At 42.0% G+C, this 21,051-nt stretch overlaps 1 protein-coding gene across 2 annotated transcripts in view; it reads right to left on the minus strand.

Moving 5' to 3' along the window:
• Window positions 1-21,051, minus strand: part of FGFR2 (fibroblast growth factor receptor 2) — a gene marked incomplete at both ends in the record, with an annotated part of 75,280 nt that overhangs the window by 9,582 nt on the left and 44,647 nt on the right. Inside the window, 7 exons of one of the 2 annotated variants that reach the window (XM_084290346.1) lie at window positions 2,015-2,205; window positions 2,959-3,069; window positions 3,652-3,773; window positions 7,034-7,185; window positions 15,564-15,760; window positions 17,787-17,931; window positions 20,465-20,655. In XM_084290346.1, the coding sequence (XP_084146472.1) occupies window positions 2,015-2,205; window positions 2,959-3,069; window positions 3,652-3,773; window positions 7,034-7,185; window positions 15,564-15,760; window positions 17,787-17,931; window positions 20,465-20,655 (1,109 nt within the window). Of the gene's footprint in view, window positions 1-2,014; window positions 2,206-2,958; window positions 3,070-3,651; window positions 3,774-7,033; window positions 7,186-15,563; window positions 15,761-17,786; window positions 17,932-19,589; window positions 19,738-20,464; window positions 20,656-21,051 lie in introns of both variants that reach the window. The other variant, XM_084290345.1, reaches the window with a different exon arrangement.

Raw genomic sequence — 21,051 nt, forward strand, 5'->3', positions numbered from 1 at the left:
GCATCTCAAACACAGTGCAACATTTCTGCATGAGTCCAGCGAGGGAACCAAACACCAGTATCTCCTCTCAGGGTATCTCTGCTTTCTCACACCCCGCAATTTTGCAAGTGAGTCTCCTCCCGTCTTCAAAACGGTGCCATTATTGATTGCCATGCCTGGCAGGCTTCACAGCCAGCTTTCTGGCCCCAGTGATTTGCTGTCTTTTTTGCAGTGGTCTGGGTGAGCCCCTGCATCTTAAGTTTCCCTGTGGCTCTTGCACTCTACCAGCATGTCAGACAAGACACATCAACAGAATTTTAAAAAGCATTCATCCAACTTAGAAACAATACCCCATTTGCAACATACAACTACTTGCAAGGCAAAAACTGGAGTAGGCACCCACGTATCTTTTTCACATATTAAAATTATATTCTGAGAGGGTACGGTGTGTTTTTTGGGTTTTGTTCTTTTTTAAAAGGGTCAGTGAGCAATTTATTAGATTGAAATAACAAGAACACTGCCCTTCTCACAGTTCCTGCATGGTGGAAATACCGTGAGAAGACCAGCTCTCTTATTATTCCAGCTCAGTAAATGGATCCCTAAGGGGAAAAAAATTGAGAAATACAAACAGAAATGGTGGGATATCTGAAGAACTGGAATGCACAGTTTTTCTATGTGCTGCCTTTGTTTTCCCTCTTCCCCGTGCCTTGTGCAATGCCTTAACACTTTGTCAAGTTCAGCACAGCACCAATCAGGTGTTTTTGCAAAGGAACTGGACCACAGATGAAATGATTCTGCCATGTGCACCTGTGGGAGCACACACCTTGAAGTGTCCTTCAACAGCACTTCAAAGCTTCTCAAGTTTTGCCAAAAATATATTTTATTCCTTTCACAACAATTTTTTTTTCCTTGGGACATGGTTCATTTCCAGCCAAATGTTTCACTAACCTTTGGAAAAGATATCCTAAGGTGCTTTACCTAATACAATACTCATGCTAACTCTGTTAGAGGGTCTTGTCCTGGAGTCACACATCTCCAAGTTTACCCTACTGCGCTGAGAATTAGTTTCCAAACAAAAGAATAAAAGCAAAATTGGACTTTTCTCACCCTCAGTCTCTACAAGCGCAGAAAAACAGTAAAAACTCATGACTGGAGGCTCACAATCAGCTCTACTCTTTGGTTGAAAACAGCCCCATGTTTGGGAGTGGACTCACCTGGAAATTGGTATAAATCTCACTAACCTTGCAGGGGGTGCTTAGCATCAACATCTGATGCTCTGGTTTAGACACTGGGTCCAAACTCAACCCAGGGTGCGTGTGGTTGCCTGCCCACCAACCCACAGCATGCTTAGATGGTCATACAGGGCTAGTTAAGGTTCCATGACTGTAATTTAATCAAGGTACTCGTTGAAAAAACTGTTTGAAGAAAAGCTGAAGCAATAAGTGTCTAGGGACATGACAGGATAAATAAACTCTTTTGACAAGCTTTTTATCCTGACAAAGGCCAGCTTCAAGTACAGTGCATAATTTACAGTGACTAGTTCACTCCACTTATTTTTGCCTCTTCTGTTCACAATTTCTGCCCAGGCACCTTGTGATCTTCTGCACTCTGCCTGTTATCATTCTGTAAACCCTTTCAGTAACTGAATTAATTTATTTTACATCATTGTGTGAGCCTATTTGATAGGTCTGATTGCAAACAGAATGCAAACGATGCCTTACTGTCTCATGGGTGGAGTAATGTGACTTGTATAACCAAGTGATTACCTGTGCTTATGAACTCAAAGTGCAGATAGATATGCGATATTTACATTAAATGATTGAATCCAGACCTCATTTTAGCAATGTTGTTAAACATTTGTATAAAACTAAGCGTATGAATTTTCCCACTGATCTTCTGTATGGATTATGCAACCTGTTTGAGAAAGGTCCTTCTCCCCACGAATTCTTGACCGTAAGCAACACAAGAACAAAACCAAACTTAAAAACAAATACGCACCAAGTACTTTGCATGCTATTTACTGAGTTCTACCTACTTTTTGTGAAGCCAAGTACTCCATGCCTCTTGCCAGCTGGTAAGTGCAGGATACCAAGTCCTTGAATGTCATCTGTTCCTCTGGCACCCTGTTAATATCAAAGGAATACTCCATCCCAGGGGGGCGGCGTGCTCGCAGGTACTCACGCAGGTTTCCTTTTGAAGCATATTCCACAATCACATAGAGTGGACCTTTGGGTAAACAGAGCCATGGAAAAACCGGAGTAAGGTCAAAAGGTAAAACGATTTTCTGTAAAAAATCTTCCAGTGTTCTGTAATAAATGAATTGGATTAAGAAATGTTTAACTGCAAAACCAGTAAGCACAACTCGAATGAAAAGGAAGTCCAGTGTTTGCTAAGTGGCTGGCCAAAGCTACATAGCAGCATAGTGGTAGAGCTACAATTAGCAACTGAAGGCACCTTAATCCTGACCCACTCAGCATCTATTCCCTCCAGACCATGCCATGGAAAGCAGACATTTCCAGACGCAAAATATCACTAGATCTCAAACAAGGTGAAAGTGTTACATTAAATTTTCTAATTTCCAGATTTTTCATGCCTTTCTGCATGACTTTATTTACATTACATAATTACAGTTTAACAAAAACACTGTGGTCTACAGAGAGTAAAATTACTCATTTCAAATTCAAGGGACACAAAAGCAGAACTGACAGTTCAGAATGACAGATGTGGGTAAAGCCACTGGAAAATGCCATTTTTCCCTACAGCAAGGGATTAGAGTTTTCATATGATATAGTACCCTTTCTCATATTAAAGCTGCAAATATAATGAGACACAGAAGTTAAAATATCGCTGCTAAGCTAGGGAAATATCTAAAAATCCCATCACGGCATGACTGTTTCCTTAAAAACTCTTGGAAATGATGATTAATGAGTTTCAGAGACCTGTGTGAAAGTTCTGGCTTACTTTCTTTTCTCTACTCACCATCCTGCGTACAGGCGCCAAGAAGATTGATGATATTTTTATGCTTTCCAATCATCTTCATCATCTCCATCTCTGATACCAGGTCCGACAGATCCTTTTCTGTAGCATCATCTGCACAAGACACAGGTGCAGTTCATATTTTCTATCGTGCCAGCTTCTCTAAGGCTCACCAGCTGCTATAAAGTGTGTGCTTCAAAATGTAGAATATGCGATCTGTTTCCTGCTATACATTGTGCATTATACAAAGTCATGTGTTATGCCCTAATGAAAAATCTCTGCTTCTTTGATGGACTGACTGCCTCTTCAGTCATATGTTAAGAGTCAGTAATACAAGACATAAAAATGCTGTCTTTAACTATCAACCCTTAATAACCGTGCCTTTCCTAAAAGCTAGCTTTATAATTAAATTCAAAGCAAACAGACCCCAACCACCTACTCCAGGATCTACGCGAGGACTGCTGCTGAACTGAGCTCAGCTAAAAGCAGGGAGACCCACGCGATGCCAATACATCCAAATACTCGCGGCTAAAGATAAACAGGCTGTCAAGAGCCCAGATTTACACCGCAAACCACCGAAGGCTGAGGTCAGCTATGTGCACTCTGACCCCCCTACACTGACAGAGCTCAGATGCCGCAAAGGAAACTTTTCGTGGCTAAAAGCAGCCTCGGACCCTGCTCGGCCAATTTTCTTACCTTTCAGCATCTTCACGGCCACAGTCACCGCTTCTTTCGGCCGGTCTTTGTCAATCCCCACCGCTTCGGCCATGACCACTTGCCCAAAGCAGCCTTCCCCCAGGGGTTTACCCAGCGTCAGCCTGGAGGTGTAAACAGGAGATTAACACACAGCATCTGGGGCAGAGGCGCAGGCAGTGAAATTCCAGAGCTAAATATAAAAACCTTTCGACAACTTGCTGCGGCACGAAGCGCTTATCATATGGAACTAATGAGACGCGCGGCGCGCATCGGCTTTCACGCACGCTGCGGTCTGTTTTCTTAGGGACAGAGCAGGGAGTGTCTAATACAGGCAGATCAGTTGCTAAACCCAGCTTTTAAGCTGCCCTTGTGCTTGTAACGGGAGAGGCCGTGCTCAATGGCTGGCTGGAGGGATGCACTGCTTGCAGGGGAAGAGCTTGCAGAGAGCATCGGGCTGCAGCCGAAACTCAGGATGCGGGAACAGGCAGCAGCACCCCAGCCTCTTGTGTCGTCGTGGCCTGTTTTCTTCTTTGTACGTAGACCGCAAGGAGATGGAAGAAAGGTTTCTTTGTGCACGCTGCCATGTGTTTGCTGTCAGGCAGCTGATGGTTCGTATGGCAAAGGGTGGTATCAAAACCGGGTGGATGTTTTAGGTTTTACCAACTCCTGTGATACAACAGCAGAGAGGAAACAGTCAAACGTACTTCCAAATAGCCTAATTTTAGCTCAAACTTCACATCCTTGCTTCCTGTTTGGGCATGCAAACCACACACATTTGCTTAACAATGTCCTGTGCTGAAGGGATCACGCAGGGCAGCAAGAGCAGTGCAGCAGGCAGCAGCTGCAGGCAGTTATCACACACAGTTATCACCCCGCTCCTCTCCCCAAAACTGAGGAGGAGGTCAGGGGCCACCTTCTTGGTAGAAAGAGGAGGGAGGACGATTGTGAGCGGGGAAACGAGGCCGGGGATGGGCGTGCAGGGAGGGGTTTGTCCCTGGGGGATGCTGCCGTGAAGGCACTTGGCAGGTCTCGGCGTCCCCTACACGCTGCCGTCTCCGCATCCACCCCGTCCACAGCAAGATCGCTCTTCTTACATCTTCACGCATTTCCCCAGCACTTTGATCCTTTAAGGGGCGAGACGGGAGCCTTTATCCGCCCACAGCTGGCTCTGGTACAGTCTGTTTCTTGGCTGCAGGCTCGCTGCTGCCACGGATGTCATGGCTGAGGGCAGCAGAAGTCGCCTCCTCCCTGCAGCACCCGGGCTCTGCTCAGAGCGGGAAGCAGACTGGGGGAAAGTGGAGCCCCGTTATCATCCTGTGTTGATGTAAAGACCCTTTTAAGAGGAGCAGTCACTAACTGGGCCAGCTGCCTATGCCACTGCACTTTGTGGAGCACATCCCCGGTTGCAAAACTCAGCTCTAACAGACAGGCTTCAATCCCAACTCGAGGAGGATAAAAAGATAAAATACAAAATACAAAAAACGTCTGAGCCTCTAGGCAAGATCTATTTTTTGTTCCAGCACAATGCTCACAGATTCTGTCTCCTTTTGCCACAAAGAACATTGTTTAACTCCAGAAGCAGGGCTGAAGCAGATGTCATGGAGAATGCTGAGTGAACTTGATCCAGTTAATGTTATCCAGTGCTGGGGCCAGACTTGGACAAGCACTTTCATATCCAAGTTCTTACGGTCGTGGCTTCCCATAGTCAAAAGCAGGATTCACAGATCCAATGTAGGTAGGGGCTGGTTGCCAAAAGCACGGACTTCTGTCCTCGCCCAGAAATCCCAGGGGGTTGTCATGCCATCAGCAGAAGGCTGTTAGACCGAGGCTAAGTGGTTTGCAAACCCTCCTTGCTTATCTGCTCAGGGAAGAGAGAGGAGCGAAGGGCGATTCCTCCCCAGGGCAGCCCATGGACACTTTGTCAAGCACGGTCTCAGCCGTGGTGAGAACTCCTCAATCTGTTTTGGATTGGTTTCTAAAGCAAACGCTGGTTTAAAAAGGTGCAAAGACTGAAGGGCAGCATATGCTATGCTGAGGTCATCCTGCACTTTATCCAGAACTGAAATTGAATTTAGGATCTTGGCAGAGAACAAACATTTGCATTGGAAACTGGTTAATTTATGTGCTATTGCCCTGCTAGGACTAAAGTAACAAACCCCTCATTGTGTGCCTCTTGCCCCCCAACCTAATAAACTGCCTCTAAATAGCCTCCTTTCATTGGAAATCTGCTCCACCTACATTTGTGCTGAATGTCGGTTTTTAATGTTTAGCACTCTAAAATTTTCCGCATTTAGTGTATCCCCCAAGGGTATGGGCTGACAGAAGTATGTATACAGGCCCCCACTGTTGACTAGAATCCTGCAGGTGGCAATTACTGCTTTTTGCACTAATTTTCAGCTACATAATTAAAATAATTTCCAGAACAGTTGTCAGGAGGTTGAAAATTACGGCTCTGCTATCCAAAAGTTACAGTGCTGAGCTTTCAAAGAAAACTGTTCATGATAAAAGGTGTTAGTTTCTCAAATCCACCTAAAGACTTCTTAAAATTAGCATCAGGTTTCATATATAATCCTGGCTCTACCTGTATTACTATTATCTATTTTACATGCCAACTTTATATTAAGCAATATGATCATAGCTCTGATTATTCGGCAGCTCATTTTGTATGTTATTCAACAGACTTCAAAAAATTATTTAGCCCTGTTAATTTAAATGTATCAAAATTCAGTACATTCTGCTTGAAACCTAGTCCTTTTAAACCACAGAAATTGTACACACAAGTACATAATACGCAAAATGCCCTGCTAAATCAAAAATGATCACCGCTAATATAGGTTAATACTAAAGCACCAGAAAAACCTTTCCATAAGATCTAAGTGAAAGAAAAGTTTTCTAATACCATATTCCAGACTTTCTCGATCTCCTACTTGACATTCTATTACATATTTTATAAACATTGACCAATAATGTACCAAACTAAAAAACATGGTTTAATGTACAGAGGTAATGCTTGGGCAAATCTGCCCTTTAACTACGGTTGCACACTGATATCTCTCCCAATCTAGATCATATACATGCATATTTTAAAATAAAGTTTCAGATTCACTCCTAACTGAGGAGTTAGATTTCAGCAGAGTATCTGAAAGCCTTTAAGAAATCAGAAAATAAATCAGAGCAACAGGCAGAGAAAATTCATCTTCCATTTAAAAAAATAATAATTCAGATAATTGAATTGGATCTTGATCCTCATAGAAGGTTCAGGTAATTGAGATTTTCTTTCAGCTATAGAAACCCTGAGAGACTTTGGAAAGAAGCTCCCTCTCATACTGAGTCAAGTTGTATAGATGCACGTAGGTAGCACTAAGGGAAACGGGCAACATACTTATCTCTCGGAAACTCCCATTTCGGGTCTTCTGGCAATTCGTATTCCGAGACTCCTGCCAGCATTGGGGCATCAGCAGTAGACGAGAGGCGAGTAGTTATCCTCACCAGAGGCGTGTTGGAGTTCATGGAGGAGCTCGAGTCGGCCGACACCTGTTGTTGCAATGCAAGATACAAAAAACAAAAAGGCAGAGATGTAATCTTGGACCAAAAGCTGAAAGACAGCAGTACATGAAAACCAAGCCAGCTAAGAACAGTGGTATGAGGGACTGAACCTCCAGTCTTGTTTGGAGTGAACTCTTCTCCTACATTTACACCGCCCCGTAAGAACAAAACTGACTGCAATCGCTGCCCTGTCAGTCTGTCCCATGAGCTGTAAACCACTGAACAAAATTCTAAAATACATTCAACTCAGAAGGGAATTTCAATGTATGTTTCTTATAATTTGATGAATTATTTTTTTATTTTTAATCAAGTGAGTATTTACATCACCACCCTCAGATACGTAGTGGGCAGCTTCTACTGTGAGCAGATAAGCTCTCTCCTACTCATTTCTAGCTTCCCGCGTCATCATTTCTTTTTTCCAAATCAGTACAAAATTTAATAGCAACACCTAGAAATACTAAAGTGAAATTTTCATTTTTTAATTTAAAAATGGCATTTTTACAAAGACTCCCCTGATTTTTTCCACCAGTGCCAGTGACCAAGGTCACAGGCGTGTTACTGTGTAGGAAATGGAGGATATCCCTTCATATGTTTTCTAAATGTTTAATATTGAAAGTATCAAAAAAGCTATCTCAACAGATAGGGGTACCTCAGTTTTCAATGAACTACATTCTTAAGTGAATACTCTGTAAGCGAGGCAGAAAAGAGTTCATAAAAAAAACTTTCACGTCCAACACTTCAAAGTGTAATTCACTTTGGAGAATTACTTGTCATCGTCCTTAACAAAAATACATTTTCCTGAGAGCATCAAAGGTAATTAATGATAGCTGCTTTGAAAGCAGAGGCACGAGCTATTCCATCCACGTAACAAAAATTCTGTTGGTGAAAATGGTGCATTGTCCATAAGGTTCTTCTCTTAAACCTGCCAACAGCCCGCTGTCTGCAAAAACGCATACAAAAAATGCTTGTATTGCCACCATGTCCCCTCTTGTAAGAGTAAATCCTCCTTCTTTCTTCAGGTCAGGAGAATCTGTGCCAAGCCTGTAGCTGGTGGCCACAGTGGGATGAAGGTCACGTTGCGATGCAGTTGGTGGTACCCATCCTCACGTCAGGTGGCAGAAGATGCTTCTTGTCCAGCATTGTCAGGACCTCGCCCCCAAGCTGGAAGCCTAGACCATCATCAGTATAACCACCCCTCTTGACCTTTCTCCTTGTCATCTGGAGTCAACTTTCACACCAAGTTTGCTTATGTAAAGTGTCACCAGGTCACAATTTAGTTTCAGAGGTCGTAGAGCTAGGTAATAAAAGCTGTTATAGGCAAACAGATCCTAATAGCGTTAAAGTGCAAGTCAGCGATATACAGTGATACGAACACAAAATCCTCTTGTCTCTGTGACACCTGGTAATTTAAGGGAGCACGATGTTGCACTCACATCCAACTAACAATTACAAACCACTGAGTTACTCAAGCTTCTCAGCATGGGGCTGAAAGGCTGTTGCAACCACATCGTGCTCTTACACAATGCATTTTGACAGGACGAGGTTATGGCTCTCAGATTTCTCATCATGATTTTGACAAACGTTTGGCTTAGAGGTCTTTTTCCAGGTAGACAACTCCAAGCCCATCCCATCAAACAGGTTTGGGTTCTCGGCGCATTTTCCTTGGGCCACAGATTAAGACTGGAAAGGGGTTTCAGAAAGCACAACGTGTTAAGGACTGCTTTCAAAAGATTAACATTGGTAACCAGTTTTGCAGCTGACTGACAGACTTTCCTTGACACCAGAAACTCCACCTTCTGCTTGCATGGAGATGTATGTCTAGGAACGAGCAAGTACAACCGCACAAATAAAGCATCCATTCAAACACGAGAGCTGGACCGCCTTCCCCCTCGCCCATCCCACTGTCGTTAGCATTAGTGTTTGCTTTCTGCAAATATAAGTACCTGGCACATTCCTCTAGCATAATAAATACAGTGACCACTTGGGATACAAACAGAAAACAGCTATTAATGTAGACTGTGTAGCCATAAATAAACCAGTAAATGAATACTGAACAGAGCCCTTAGAGAGGGGCGCTGCTGTGCCCAGCCCACGGAGAAACACACCTGCAGAAGCTGAGTTGCTTGCTCAGAGCTGCACAGCAAGTCAGCAGGAGAACCAGGCCCATAGTTGCATTTTGACTTCTTTTTTTTCCCCTCATTTTCAAGATTTCAGCTTTAAAATGATGCTGAATGAAATGAACCACCAATAAATGTACAAACAGCTTTGCAACTCCTCTCTCCCTGAAGTCTTCCCCTGAAGTCCAGTTCTCCTATTTCCAAGATTTTTATTCAAGATTTATTGTTTATTATTTTAAACTTCATGTTTATGTTCTTGCCTTCCTTTGTCATCATAGACGATGTTTTTGTGGGACAATATGAAGGCATGGAATTGAAACTGCAAAATTTAGATGATACCCCTTGGGCACCAGAAACAGACCAAAATGTCCCAGGGTCTTTTTCTTCAGGGATATAATATTTTTATTAGACATTGTCCAGATCTCCGCAAAAGCTCCATCTTTCCACTAGCTCTTACACTCACAATTCAGAACCTTAGAGTAGTAAAAACTGGTAAATGTAAACATGCAATAAACCGAAATACTCCAGTGATGCATTTCAAACACAGAAGTTAAATAATAATAATGCTATAGGAAAATAAATGAAAGACTTTGCCAATTTCCCTTTCAACGCAATTGAACATGTTTACTTCACATAATAAATGGACAGTTGGCTGGAGAGGCTGCAGCTAACCGAAGTACATTAGCTTGGAGAGGAACGATGAGAAATCCAGAGGAACTACTCAATGTCTGGGAGAATTAAAATGGACTGCAGTCCCAGGGAATATTCTTCTGATTGACTAACTGGAGCAGTGCAAGTGGTTACAGGAGCTGAAGGGCTATAAAAGTCTGCTCCAGAAAAGATTAAGCCAACCCAGGCTGGACTTCAGTTGGAGGAGATTTTTCTGTTTTCAAATGGCCTTTTCCCTTTTATGCAATAGTAAAGAATTAACCTTTGAACTCATCCTTTAAGCATCTCTTTTCATTGCTTTAGAGTGCACTATAAAACAATGAGGAAAGCCCTACATATTTGAAGGTCAGTAGATGTGGTCAACTTTAATCTGCAAGTGTACACATAAGTAATAGCACGTAGAAAGCCTTTTTCCAGCCTGCAACTTTCCCCTTTCCACCTGCAGCACCACCCTCCGGACCCTTACCATGTAGGTTCAAGAAGCAGTGATGGTCCTGCGAGGAACCCCACATCCCCTACAACCCCTTTGGTTGGAGGTTGGACTCGATGACCTTGAGGTCTCTTCCAACCTAGAAAATTCTGTGATTCTGTGATTCTGTGATCTCTTTCTTCTTGCTTTCAAGTATGTGAGTGCTTTTTTTTGGTTTCAATGCAACAATTCAAGGCACGTAGGACTCAGGGGTAACAAAGGTCATACTGAGATTTTAGAGCAAGCTTTTAGTTATACAATATACAGACCCATGGCCACTTTGGGGTCTACCAGGTGCCATGAAGCAGCAGGTCAAAATTTGGTCAAAATGCACAACCTTTGTGGGCAATCTCCCAGCCCACCAAAACATGCCGCTATGCTGTTATGTTGGGATGTGACAAAGGAACAAAGCAGAACTGGGACAGAGAAGTAAAGGTTCACCTTGATGTGGGCGAATGAGCCATCCTCATGCTCTACTCACTGCATTGGTAACGCCTGTTTTAAGCAATGACGCTACACTGAGAAGACATTTTAGGAGCTTGATTAAAGCAAGGAGGGCAGAAGTCAGCTCGACAGAAGCAGAACATTGAACTATATGTCAACCTCAACAGGAGGGTAGCTCTCCAACATAAAATGTTTCTTGTGCGCTTTCTTTCCACTTCTAGGAGGTCAGAACCAAGAAGAATATCAGCCTCAGCCAGATCCTCAGCCCCATTCCTGGACTGTGGAAGGAGAAAAGCCCACTGCCTCCAAACCTCATGCACCAAGGCATTGTTACATCCCCATTTTAACTATATATTTGTTCTTCAGCCAACATGCTGTATTTAATCAGCTTTGAGATAATACTTCGCAAGCATTTCTAAGCAGTGGAGCATTTAAAACTTAAATGAATCTTTAAATGCCATGTGGCAAAATCAGCTGCAGAGCAGTGTGTAATTGTCTGTAATTGATTATGAAGGGTGTTTTCCTCCACTGATGATTTATACCATATCCTGAAGCTTAGATCTGTCAGTTCTGGCACTCATGCTGTGAGTTTTTAGCAGCCATGCAGTGATTTCCTATAATTGTCAGTCTTTTTGAAGGCTCTGCTATAAAAGTTAATTTGAAGTCATATGCATATATGTATATAAATATAGCTGGTAAGAAATGCAATTAGCTGTTGATAGAAATGCCCCATCTCAGCGACAGGATCTAGGAAAATATAAGGTAAATTCACTAGATGGAATCTAAGGATTCGTGATAGAAGTACTTGCATTTGAAACACTTGCACATGCACAATCCTTTCATGAAAAGATTGACTTTCAAAGCACTTGCATAACAGCAATAACAGCAATATAACAAAGAGTACAACTAGGCAAGTCAACAGTCTCTATATAGAGAAACCCAAGGATAAAGCAAGAAACTAAAGTAGGTACTGCAGTAAATCCCTTGAAACACCTCCTACTACAAGTTATCTATTAATCTTTGCATTTCAGAGGCTATTCCTTGAAATGAACGATACTTTTACAGCTCAACACTACATGCAATACTATGGTTCTTTACTTGTTCCAGATTACTCTTCTTTTTCTCAGGCTCCAGATGCCACCATCATTTTGAATACAGATATCTGGGTTGGTGAACCTCAGTCTTACTTTAGACCAACCAGTCCTTGCTCATCACAAACATGTTCACTGTGTGTTTATGAACAACCACAGTACGTATAAATTAACGTGAATGTATTTAAAATACTAAGCAAAAGAGATCATTCCTCCTTTCTAAGACAAACACACACACGTAGTATGAGTAGTATGTATGAGTGGGCCAAAGTTCACAAAATCATCCTATCAATGACTACGCTTTACCCTTCAGTTGGAAAAACCTCTCACACAAAGCCCATGGTGCAAACCAGCTCGCAATGCTCACTCCTGCAAATCTCTCTTCCCACCACCTCGCGAGCTGGTGCTCCCATGCAGAGCATGGCTAAACCCAACGGAGCACTGCAGCACTCTCTGCTTGCTAGATTTCCCTGTAAGCGGTTTCTGTTTCGAAAACCAAGTACCAGATCCGAGTGAGGCACAGGACTGCAGGGGGAGGGAACTGATAATTCCTGACTTCATCATGACCCTTCCTATGAATGCGGAGAGAACCACATTTTGGCAGGAAAAAACGCCTGCATGTGGGGAATGATAAAATCCTGTAGTAGCTCAGACTAAATAGTCAGTGTACGAGAATCCAGGCCTGCAAATCAAACCATATGTTACTCAGCAAGACTCTTATCCCACTTAGACGAGATGGCATCATGGCCATGCAAATGCCTCCTCTTGAACTGGTATTATTTTCATATCCAGATCCTTAGGGAACTTGACCTCGAAGTGGCGAGCTTCCAAAACAATATCACAAATACCCCAATACATGGCCTCATTTCCCTGGAATCCCAACAAATCACATCCACTGGCCCCGGCTCTCTGCCACGCTCACACCATCTACCTGTCACAAGCACTTCCCCTGCTCACTCGCACTTATCCTCCCAACAACTTGGCCACTTTTTCTGCTCTTCCTCTTTACAGCACAGCACGCAGCCAAAGGAGAGCCCTCTGCACCCACGCCTCTAAATACAGGGTCTGTGACAAAGCCCTACAAGGCTGTAAATACAGTTATCTGAAATACAAATAAACTCCAACCAAAAAGCAAGCCTGGTGGTACAACAAACCAATCTGGACTACCCAGGAGAACACACCCATTAAATAAAACGCCTCCTGGATTATTTTTTATTTTAATTCTTGATTTGTGACAATGGTTCTGAAACTGAAAGCCATCTTTTGAAAGATGCAGAAACTAAACTGCTGCAGCCTTACAGACTGGCAAGACTGGTAACTGAAAATCTACAAAATCTTCATGGTTGATGAGCAAGTTTCCAGGGATTGCTAGTCTCATCCTGCCTTTATAATCCAGAACAATCAGTGAGATGACCAGTGAAATCATAGAAACAGAAATACAGATTTCTTCTTAATATTTATAGTAGCAATTATCCTCTGTAAAAATATGACAGCAGAGAGCCCTTGAATGAGAAACTCCTGTAAATGAAAGGATAGTCAGGAGAATTAAGGGTGATGGAATTTTTGCTCCTGGGTTGAAATAGGATTCTCACTTTCAAACGTGTATTGTTTTTCAAACAAACAGTCCCACTTTTAAAAGCAAAACGCCTTTTTTCCTGCTAAGATGTTTGAGGAAAACAAAGTTAACCGATAAAAACTGACCTGACAAGCATGTTATAAGACAGAGATGTTTCCCTCTGTGAAAACAATAGCTTTGGAGAAGTTCCATATTGCATCATTTAATGATAAACAGCAAAACTGTGGGCAGTGGTTGGCACTGGAGTCACACGCACTGAAATAATACTTTCCCCTCAAGGAACCATTTTCAACGGACACAACTGAGCTCACACCAAACCCTGGGCATTTTTTAAGCCATCAACTTATCTCCGGGTTATGATGATGCTTTTATTTTCAGGCAGAAGTCTAACACATGCCTTTTATCTAAGCAGCTAATATTTATCTTTCTCTTTCTACTTAAGCATACAACATTTGAAAAGCCGCCTTTGTCCAGAAATCTACATTGAATTTTAGCCATGGAGATGTGTAAGCTGAGCTGAGGGCTTCTCACTCTTTGCAATATACTCAGAGTACCTCTCCTCTCCAGTGATTTTCAAGCAAATGCGTAAAATCACAGAATAAATTTAAAATATGGCAAAGCAAGTAAAACAAAATAAGAATTTTTTGCTAAAATATATATATATATATTATTTTTTTTTCATATTGGACAAAGCTCCTGTCCCCCACCTCAAGGCTTTGTGAGACACCACCCCTTAGAGGATGACAGCTGATGCATTACAGGAGGGATTCCTCTGCTGTATTTCTAACCAAGTAGATTCAGAAAACAAAAACACCGTTTGAAATCCCAACACCAAGCTCCACCCTAACTCTAAGCACATCCAAACTTTCATATACCCACCTCTACTGAAGAACTAGTTTTAAGGTAGGGTATTACTGCGACAGCGCTAACGTGCTGGACAGGCTACAAGAACCACCTGCAGAAATGTCGCCCCACTCATTAATGTTGCAGATGAACCAAACCCTCAGATCCACACTGCCCTGACCAGATCCAAACCCCACAAAAGATCCCTGTTGTTAATAACGAGGTGAACCAAAGCCTCAGCTGCAGACTGCCCTCAGCCTCGCAGCGCTGGCGGTCTGGGTGTGGGTCTAGCTGTCTATTCTGAAGACTCACTGCAAGACAATCAAAACATATTAAAAGAAGTCTTTAGGAGACGATAGTATGTGGGAATCAGGGCTGTTTTGGCAAGCGATGGCCTGTGACAATGCCAAAGGCCTGTTACTTGTTCAACTGGTTTGTTGTTCGTGGCGCTGCCCTCTCCAGAAATGCTTGCTGCCAGTGACAAGCGATTGCAAAATCTACTTCGTGCAATCCTGTTGTGTGCATCTTACATCTGGCATTCGCTTTTGTTTCTCACTCAGAAACGTCAGAATCTTAACCAACTGCCTGAGATCTGATTTAGTGTTTCCCCTATTTTTATTTTATTACAGTCTTTCTATTTTGAGGTGGATTCTGGATGCTGAGCTATGAAATTCTCTCTCCTCCGTTCTTAAAATTTTTTCCCGAAAAACACCTCTCCGTGTCTGGTACCTAGTTACTACAATAATAGTCACCTTAGAAACATTATAAATACACAATTAAATAGGATTCTGTTCCAAAGTCCATTTAAGTCACTAAAAAATTTTCCATTGACTTCAATAAGCTGTGGGATCAGGCCCCAAAATACTTCAAATAGATTTTTTTTTCCATCTATAGACTGCTAATACAGAATATATTCCTTTTTTTTTCACATTTCTGCTCTGACATCCCTGATTTCCTTGCCTTGAGACACACACTGCTGCACTGAGACGTGCTTTCTTCCCATGCCAGCCTCCTAGGTGCCAGCCTAAAACCATCCCTAAATGTGGTTTGGTTTAACGCTCATTTATGCCCCTTCCAAACAAAGCTCCCATCAGAAGGATGTGCTGGCTTGGTGCTTTGGTAAAAGTTCTTCAAACTCTTTATCTACTTTCTGTTACCTGTCTGCGCAGAGGGATTCGCTTTGTCAGCTTGTGGACAGCCGGCTGGCTGCTGAAGTCGGGCTTCTTGGTGGTGTTCTTCATGCGGCACAGGATGACCGTCAGCACCATGCAGGCGATCAGGAAGACCCCTATGCAGTAAATTGCTATTTCCAGGTAGTCTGGAGATGTCGGATATTCTTTCTCTTTTTCAGGAGCTGGATCGCAGGTTTTCGGGAGGGAACAATCACACCACAGAGTTAGCACACAGCACAAGTATAGTTCAGCACAGTGCTTGGAACAACATGACATGGTAAAATATCAGCAGTTCTTGCCGTGACTTCGTGACACTCAGAATACTGTGGATATTTAGGCTATTTTGCAATCTGGGAACAATGCGTCTCTCCAGATCACTGGTTTAACTTCTCATTTTGCCATCGTGTGTGCCTGTGTACCTAAGTAGGCATATATAGACACGTACATGTGTCTGCCTGCTCAGGTAGACAAACACACATCAAAATATTGAATGATCAAGTCTAATTTCAGGGGAAAAGAAGGAACTGAAGTATTCAAACTAGGTTCAGGTTCATTTTGTTGCTCAAGTCAAACTTCAAAAGCACTGTAATTATTTTTAACCACATAAAGGCACGTTTAAAGATGTAATACTGAATTTGCCAGCCTGAAAGAATGTCTCAACTCGCAAACAGAAGTTGGGGCTTGAGTCTGCATTGCTTGTCTATCCAAAATTCTCTCTGGGAGCTTATAACACAGAAGGAAGGTGGGATGGTCCCTCGCCATGTTTCTAAAATTTCGCTGAATTGCTAACAGCATGTCTTAGTGAGTGCTCCTTTGTCAGCCACGCTACGGCTGGGTATTTTAAGGAACTTCAACAGCAGTTGCTAGTCTATGAGATTAGGTTTTAGTGGGAGTGGTTCTACCTAGCTGTTACTGTGACTGAAACCATTTTGAAATCGTCTTTGAGACAGTTATATGTGCAAACACAGTCCCCTAATCCCTTATCTGGGATTTACCCCCCAGATAAACAGCATTCCACAGCAATCAGCAGTCACTCCACAAGCAATGCACGTTCAAGCTGAAATTTTCTTGTGCTTTGTTTGAGGCTTATAAAATATTCCATTCAAGAAAGTCTGTTAAAGTATGCTGTTCAAGCACTTGCAAAATGCAAACACTGCTAGCAAAGCAAGCTTTACACTGGTACTGCCTGCCTGCTTGGTGACAGACCACGCAGGCTTGGTGTTCACGTATGAGTGAAATGTAGTAATGTTGCCTCATTCAGCGTATTTTAAAAAGGGGTAAGAAATTATCTGCAGAAAGTTTCATTCATGTACAATGAATCTCAGCAATATGCACATGCAGGTTTTGTACTTCTTACTCAGGATTAACAATTAATAAATGGTAAGCACAAGATGACCCAGCAAACCTCAGGTGGTTCACATTTTTTCAAAGGAACTCTTAAGGCAGCTGCCAACAGTTATAAACAAGAACATTTGACTAGTGTCAAAACCAACTATGGTTACATCTTCTAACAGCTGATAACAATTTTCAGGCAATAAAGCACATTGATGTTTGTTTCTTTTAAGGACAGAAACATCATCAACCCCAGAACAGCAAGACATGCTTTGCAGTAAAAGCAAATGACTACTTGTTTTCTTAGTGCATGCAATGTTTAAAGATGCATGGAGCTGATTCCCAAGATATGGAAGGCACTGCTTCTGTACATAATCCATCGACATTAAAATTAGAATTTTCATTTAAAATTTGGATGATAGGTAAAAGTGAATTTCAGCATATTGAATAGCTTAGGTACTTTGACAAATTAGTACATGATTATGGCCAAATCAGTCCCAAAGCTTCTTAAGAAACTCTGAGTTTCCTCCTCTTGAAGTTTACAATGATTGATGTGGTGATTTTCAGTTATCACACTTAAGTGAGAAGGAAGCGCAGCTTCCTATTGTTTTTGATGAACATTTAACAGATGTAAAAAATAATTAAATTAAGTGCAATAGCATTTTACTTTTTTATGTTTTTGGAGTTGCAAATTACAATGTCACAAGACAATCCATTGGCTTGAGACAAGTGTCTTTAAATAAATATTCATATAAAATCATTGTAAAAACGTTGAGGAAACCTGAAGTCATTTTCTGAGACAGAAGCTGTGCTAATTCTGCAGCAATCAACAAGGGAAAAAAAGAGGAAAAACCACTGAAAGAGAGCAGTGTATACCTGGCAGAACTGTCAACCATGCAGTGTGAAAGGATATCCCAATAGAATTACCCGCCAAGCATGTATACTCCCCAGCATCCTCAAAAGTTACATTCCGTATATAGAGAACCTCAATTTCTTTGTCCGTGGTGTTAACACCGGCAGCCTAGAAAAAAAAAAGAGGGAAGCAAGAGAAAAAGCTAGACATTGAGAGAATTCTTGTGGACAGGGAGATGAAGCCACAGGGCTTTGCACTTTGGAAAGGCAGAGGTGGAGAGATGCAAAGCTCCTTCCCCATCCACAGTCCCTCATCCAAAAGGCGTTTACCAACAGGTCCCAGCTCACCTCAGAAAGTCATCAACACCCTTCACCAGACCTAGACTCACCACCTAGACATGCATGCAATCAAATGACATGGAAAAATTAACCCACAAAAGGTTTTTTTTTCTTCTTTTTCAATAAAAGAGTTGAAAGAAAAACAGAGAGAAAACACAGTAGGACAGAACGTGGCATCCTTCACATGTAGTTGCCTGTTTCAGAGGAATAAAAATATATTCTGAAAGGATGAAAGAAGGTAAATTCTGCTCCAAAGGCTACCACTTAACAAATGTCTCCAGCAATCTGTGGTACTTGCATCATCCACTGCACTAAAATGCTGTACATTTTGCAGTGTTGCCAGATCTCAGAGTTCAATCTGAAATCCAGTAATATTTGATGGTTTGCTTAGGACCACAGTGGACAGGTCACGTAGGAAGGTATCTATGCTCGTGTTCAGAGAGGATCAGTTGTGGCTCTCAGATGTAGAGAGAAACTGGATCCCAATGGTGCAAGAACCAGGGAGGAGAAATATATATTTTTCTAAATCTTAGAGAGAGAGAGAGAGAGAGAGAGAGAGACAGGAAAAAAATAGACTTTCTTTCTGCTCTTATTCTGGACTTGCTAGATCTCTGTCGTGACAGGTCATTACATGGCTAACCAGTGAGTGTATCAGCCTTTATCCAAACTTTTACAAATAGATTGAATCCAAAATCCAGAGGCTTTTAGACCTGGGACTTTCCAGCTGTCCCAGGATGTGCACAGCAGGGCATCAGTGCCAATGACTCTCTTATGGAGACTTAGGGAAATTATTTTAAAAAGAGATGCTGTTGGGTTTTGTCTCTGTTCCATTGCAAAACATCACTTTGAAGTATGTGATGAGAGAATAAGCAAATCTTTACTAAATCATTTTCAAGTAAATTTAGTTGTGAGTCGTAGACACATCATTGCCGATCTGTATTGTTCGCGAAGGATTATAATCCAAGCAATAATGGGCAAATACAACTGGGAAACACTCCCAGCCCTGCAGCATTGCAGGTGATGTAGGAGGCCACAAGTGACTCAACTGACCTGGCCTATGCTTCAGTGGCTACTTACGTGAATGTTTCATATATATATATATACATATATACACACACACACATACACGTATGTGTGTAAAATAGGTAAATACACCAATTAGACTGTAATTATATTTCCAACAAGTACCCTGTATGTGAATTGCAGAAGTATGCAGAATTAAGAACAAAACTGAACATAAATGTGTACACACAGAGAAAGCAGATACAAGACAGAATGAAGATCAACATCAGAAACCACAGCTTGTGGTGCACACAGAATATTGTGGGAATTTTTCCATGGCTGCTGGTTTAATACCAGTTGCATCACCAAAGGAGGATTACAAATATACCACAAGGCCAAGGAGTTATCCTACAAGCTGCCTGCAGTTTCCCAAATCACCATTTTTTCCAGCTTCTACATCCAGCTTTCTTTAAAAAACATTGTTACCTTGTATACTCGGCAGAACAGAGAGCCAGGCAGACTGGTTGGCCTCCCCTATATAATTGGAGACCTTACAAATATATTCTCCAGCGTCCGCCTCTGTCACATTGTACAGTGTCAGCACTTCAGCATTGGAACTATTTATCCCCGAATGCTAGAATAGACCAATAACACAGGAGAACAATGTAACTGCTGCCCAAAAAGGACACAAATCTGTCTACGGTCCCACCACCAACACATCATATGAACACGCCTTCCACTTCACGCAAGCATCAGGGTCAAAACGTTGAGGGTTTGGGTTTTGCTTGTTTTCTGCTTAGTTTTTTTGTTTGTTTGTTTTGCTTTTAAATCCAAAGCAACACCAACCAGCTCAGAAAAATCCACAGTGCAGAACAACCCGGTGCCACTGATATGCCACATCACACTGGGGAAAAACAGACATCTTTGAAGGCTCAGCATGCGGAAAACCCAACCCTCCAACAAACTTTTGGCAGCAGGTGTCACGTAACTACAGTCTTTGAAATAAATAGGCTGAGGGAACATGAAAGAAATGGAGCACATACTCCCAGTATGTTATGGATGCACTCTAACAATATATAAACGTCAATAAAGATCCTTAAGAGGGTTTTTGTTATTATTTTTTTCTCAATAAGTCATTCCTGGAATGTTTAGATACAGGACTTCAAGGAAGTTTAAAAAAATGTGTCTATAAGCTGCATAATTAGCATTTAGACTACCAAACGTTTATCTAACTTATTTTGTTTCTGACAAACACTTCCACTTTCAAAAGAGGTTCTGATCTCAGAATCCTTGGATTCACATCAACTAAATACAATGCTTTATAGAAGTTGTCACCACCGCTAGCATCTGCAATGCCTCACCTTTAAAACCTGGAGATACGGCAGTCCATCTGGTCCGTATTTACTGCCATTCTTCTCTACATGCTTTATCCACTGAATATGAGGTTGAGCATCACTGTAGACTTTGCAGACAAACTCGACGTCACCTCCGACTACTGCAGAGGCGTTTGCAGGAAGGCCAGCTTGGAGGATAGGCCTGTGCGGTGATCGCTCTGCTCGGATGGGGAGGGCGAGTGAGAGGGAGCAAGGGAGAGAAAGAGAGAGAAATAAAGATGCATAAATAAGCAGAGCTGCCAAGAAAACTGTAAGTGAACTCGAGCCAAAAAGCCCTGTAAGCCTGTTGGCTGACTCCTCCGAAATAACACTGCAGCCAAAACGTATAACAAAAACTGCAGTTCAAAGGAGATGACTTGAGCACTACACTTGTAATATAAAGAATAGCTATTTGGGGGGAGGGGAAAAACCTTGCCTAAAAGGTTTACGCGTTTTTCATAGTCCAATCAAGCAAGAAATAAGTAAAATGCCTTCTTTTCTTTTTCAAGAGTTACTGTAATAAGTACCTCAGAGTTTTGAAACATACTAACTGGACTAAATCTCCACAAGTTAGG

The sequence above is a fragment of the Netta rufina genome (genome assembly GCF_964035555.1).
Source record: "Netta rufina genome assembly, chromosome: 7".
NCBI lineage: Eukaryota > Metazoa > Chordata > Aves > Anseriformes > Anatidae > Netta > Netta rufina.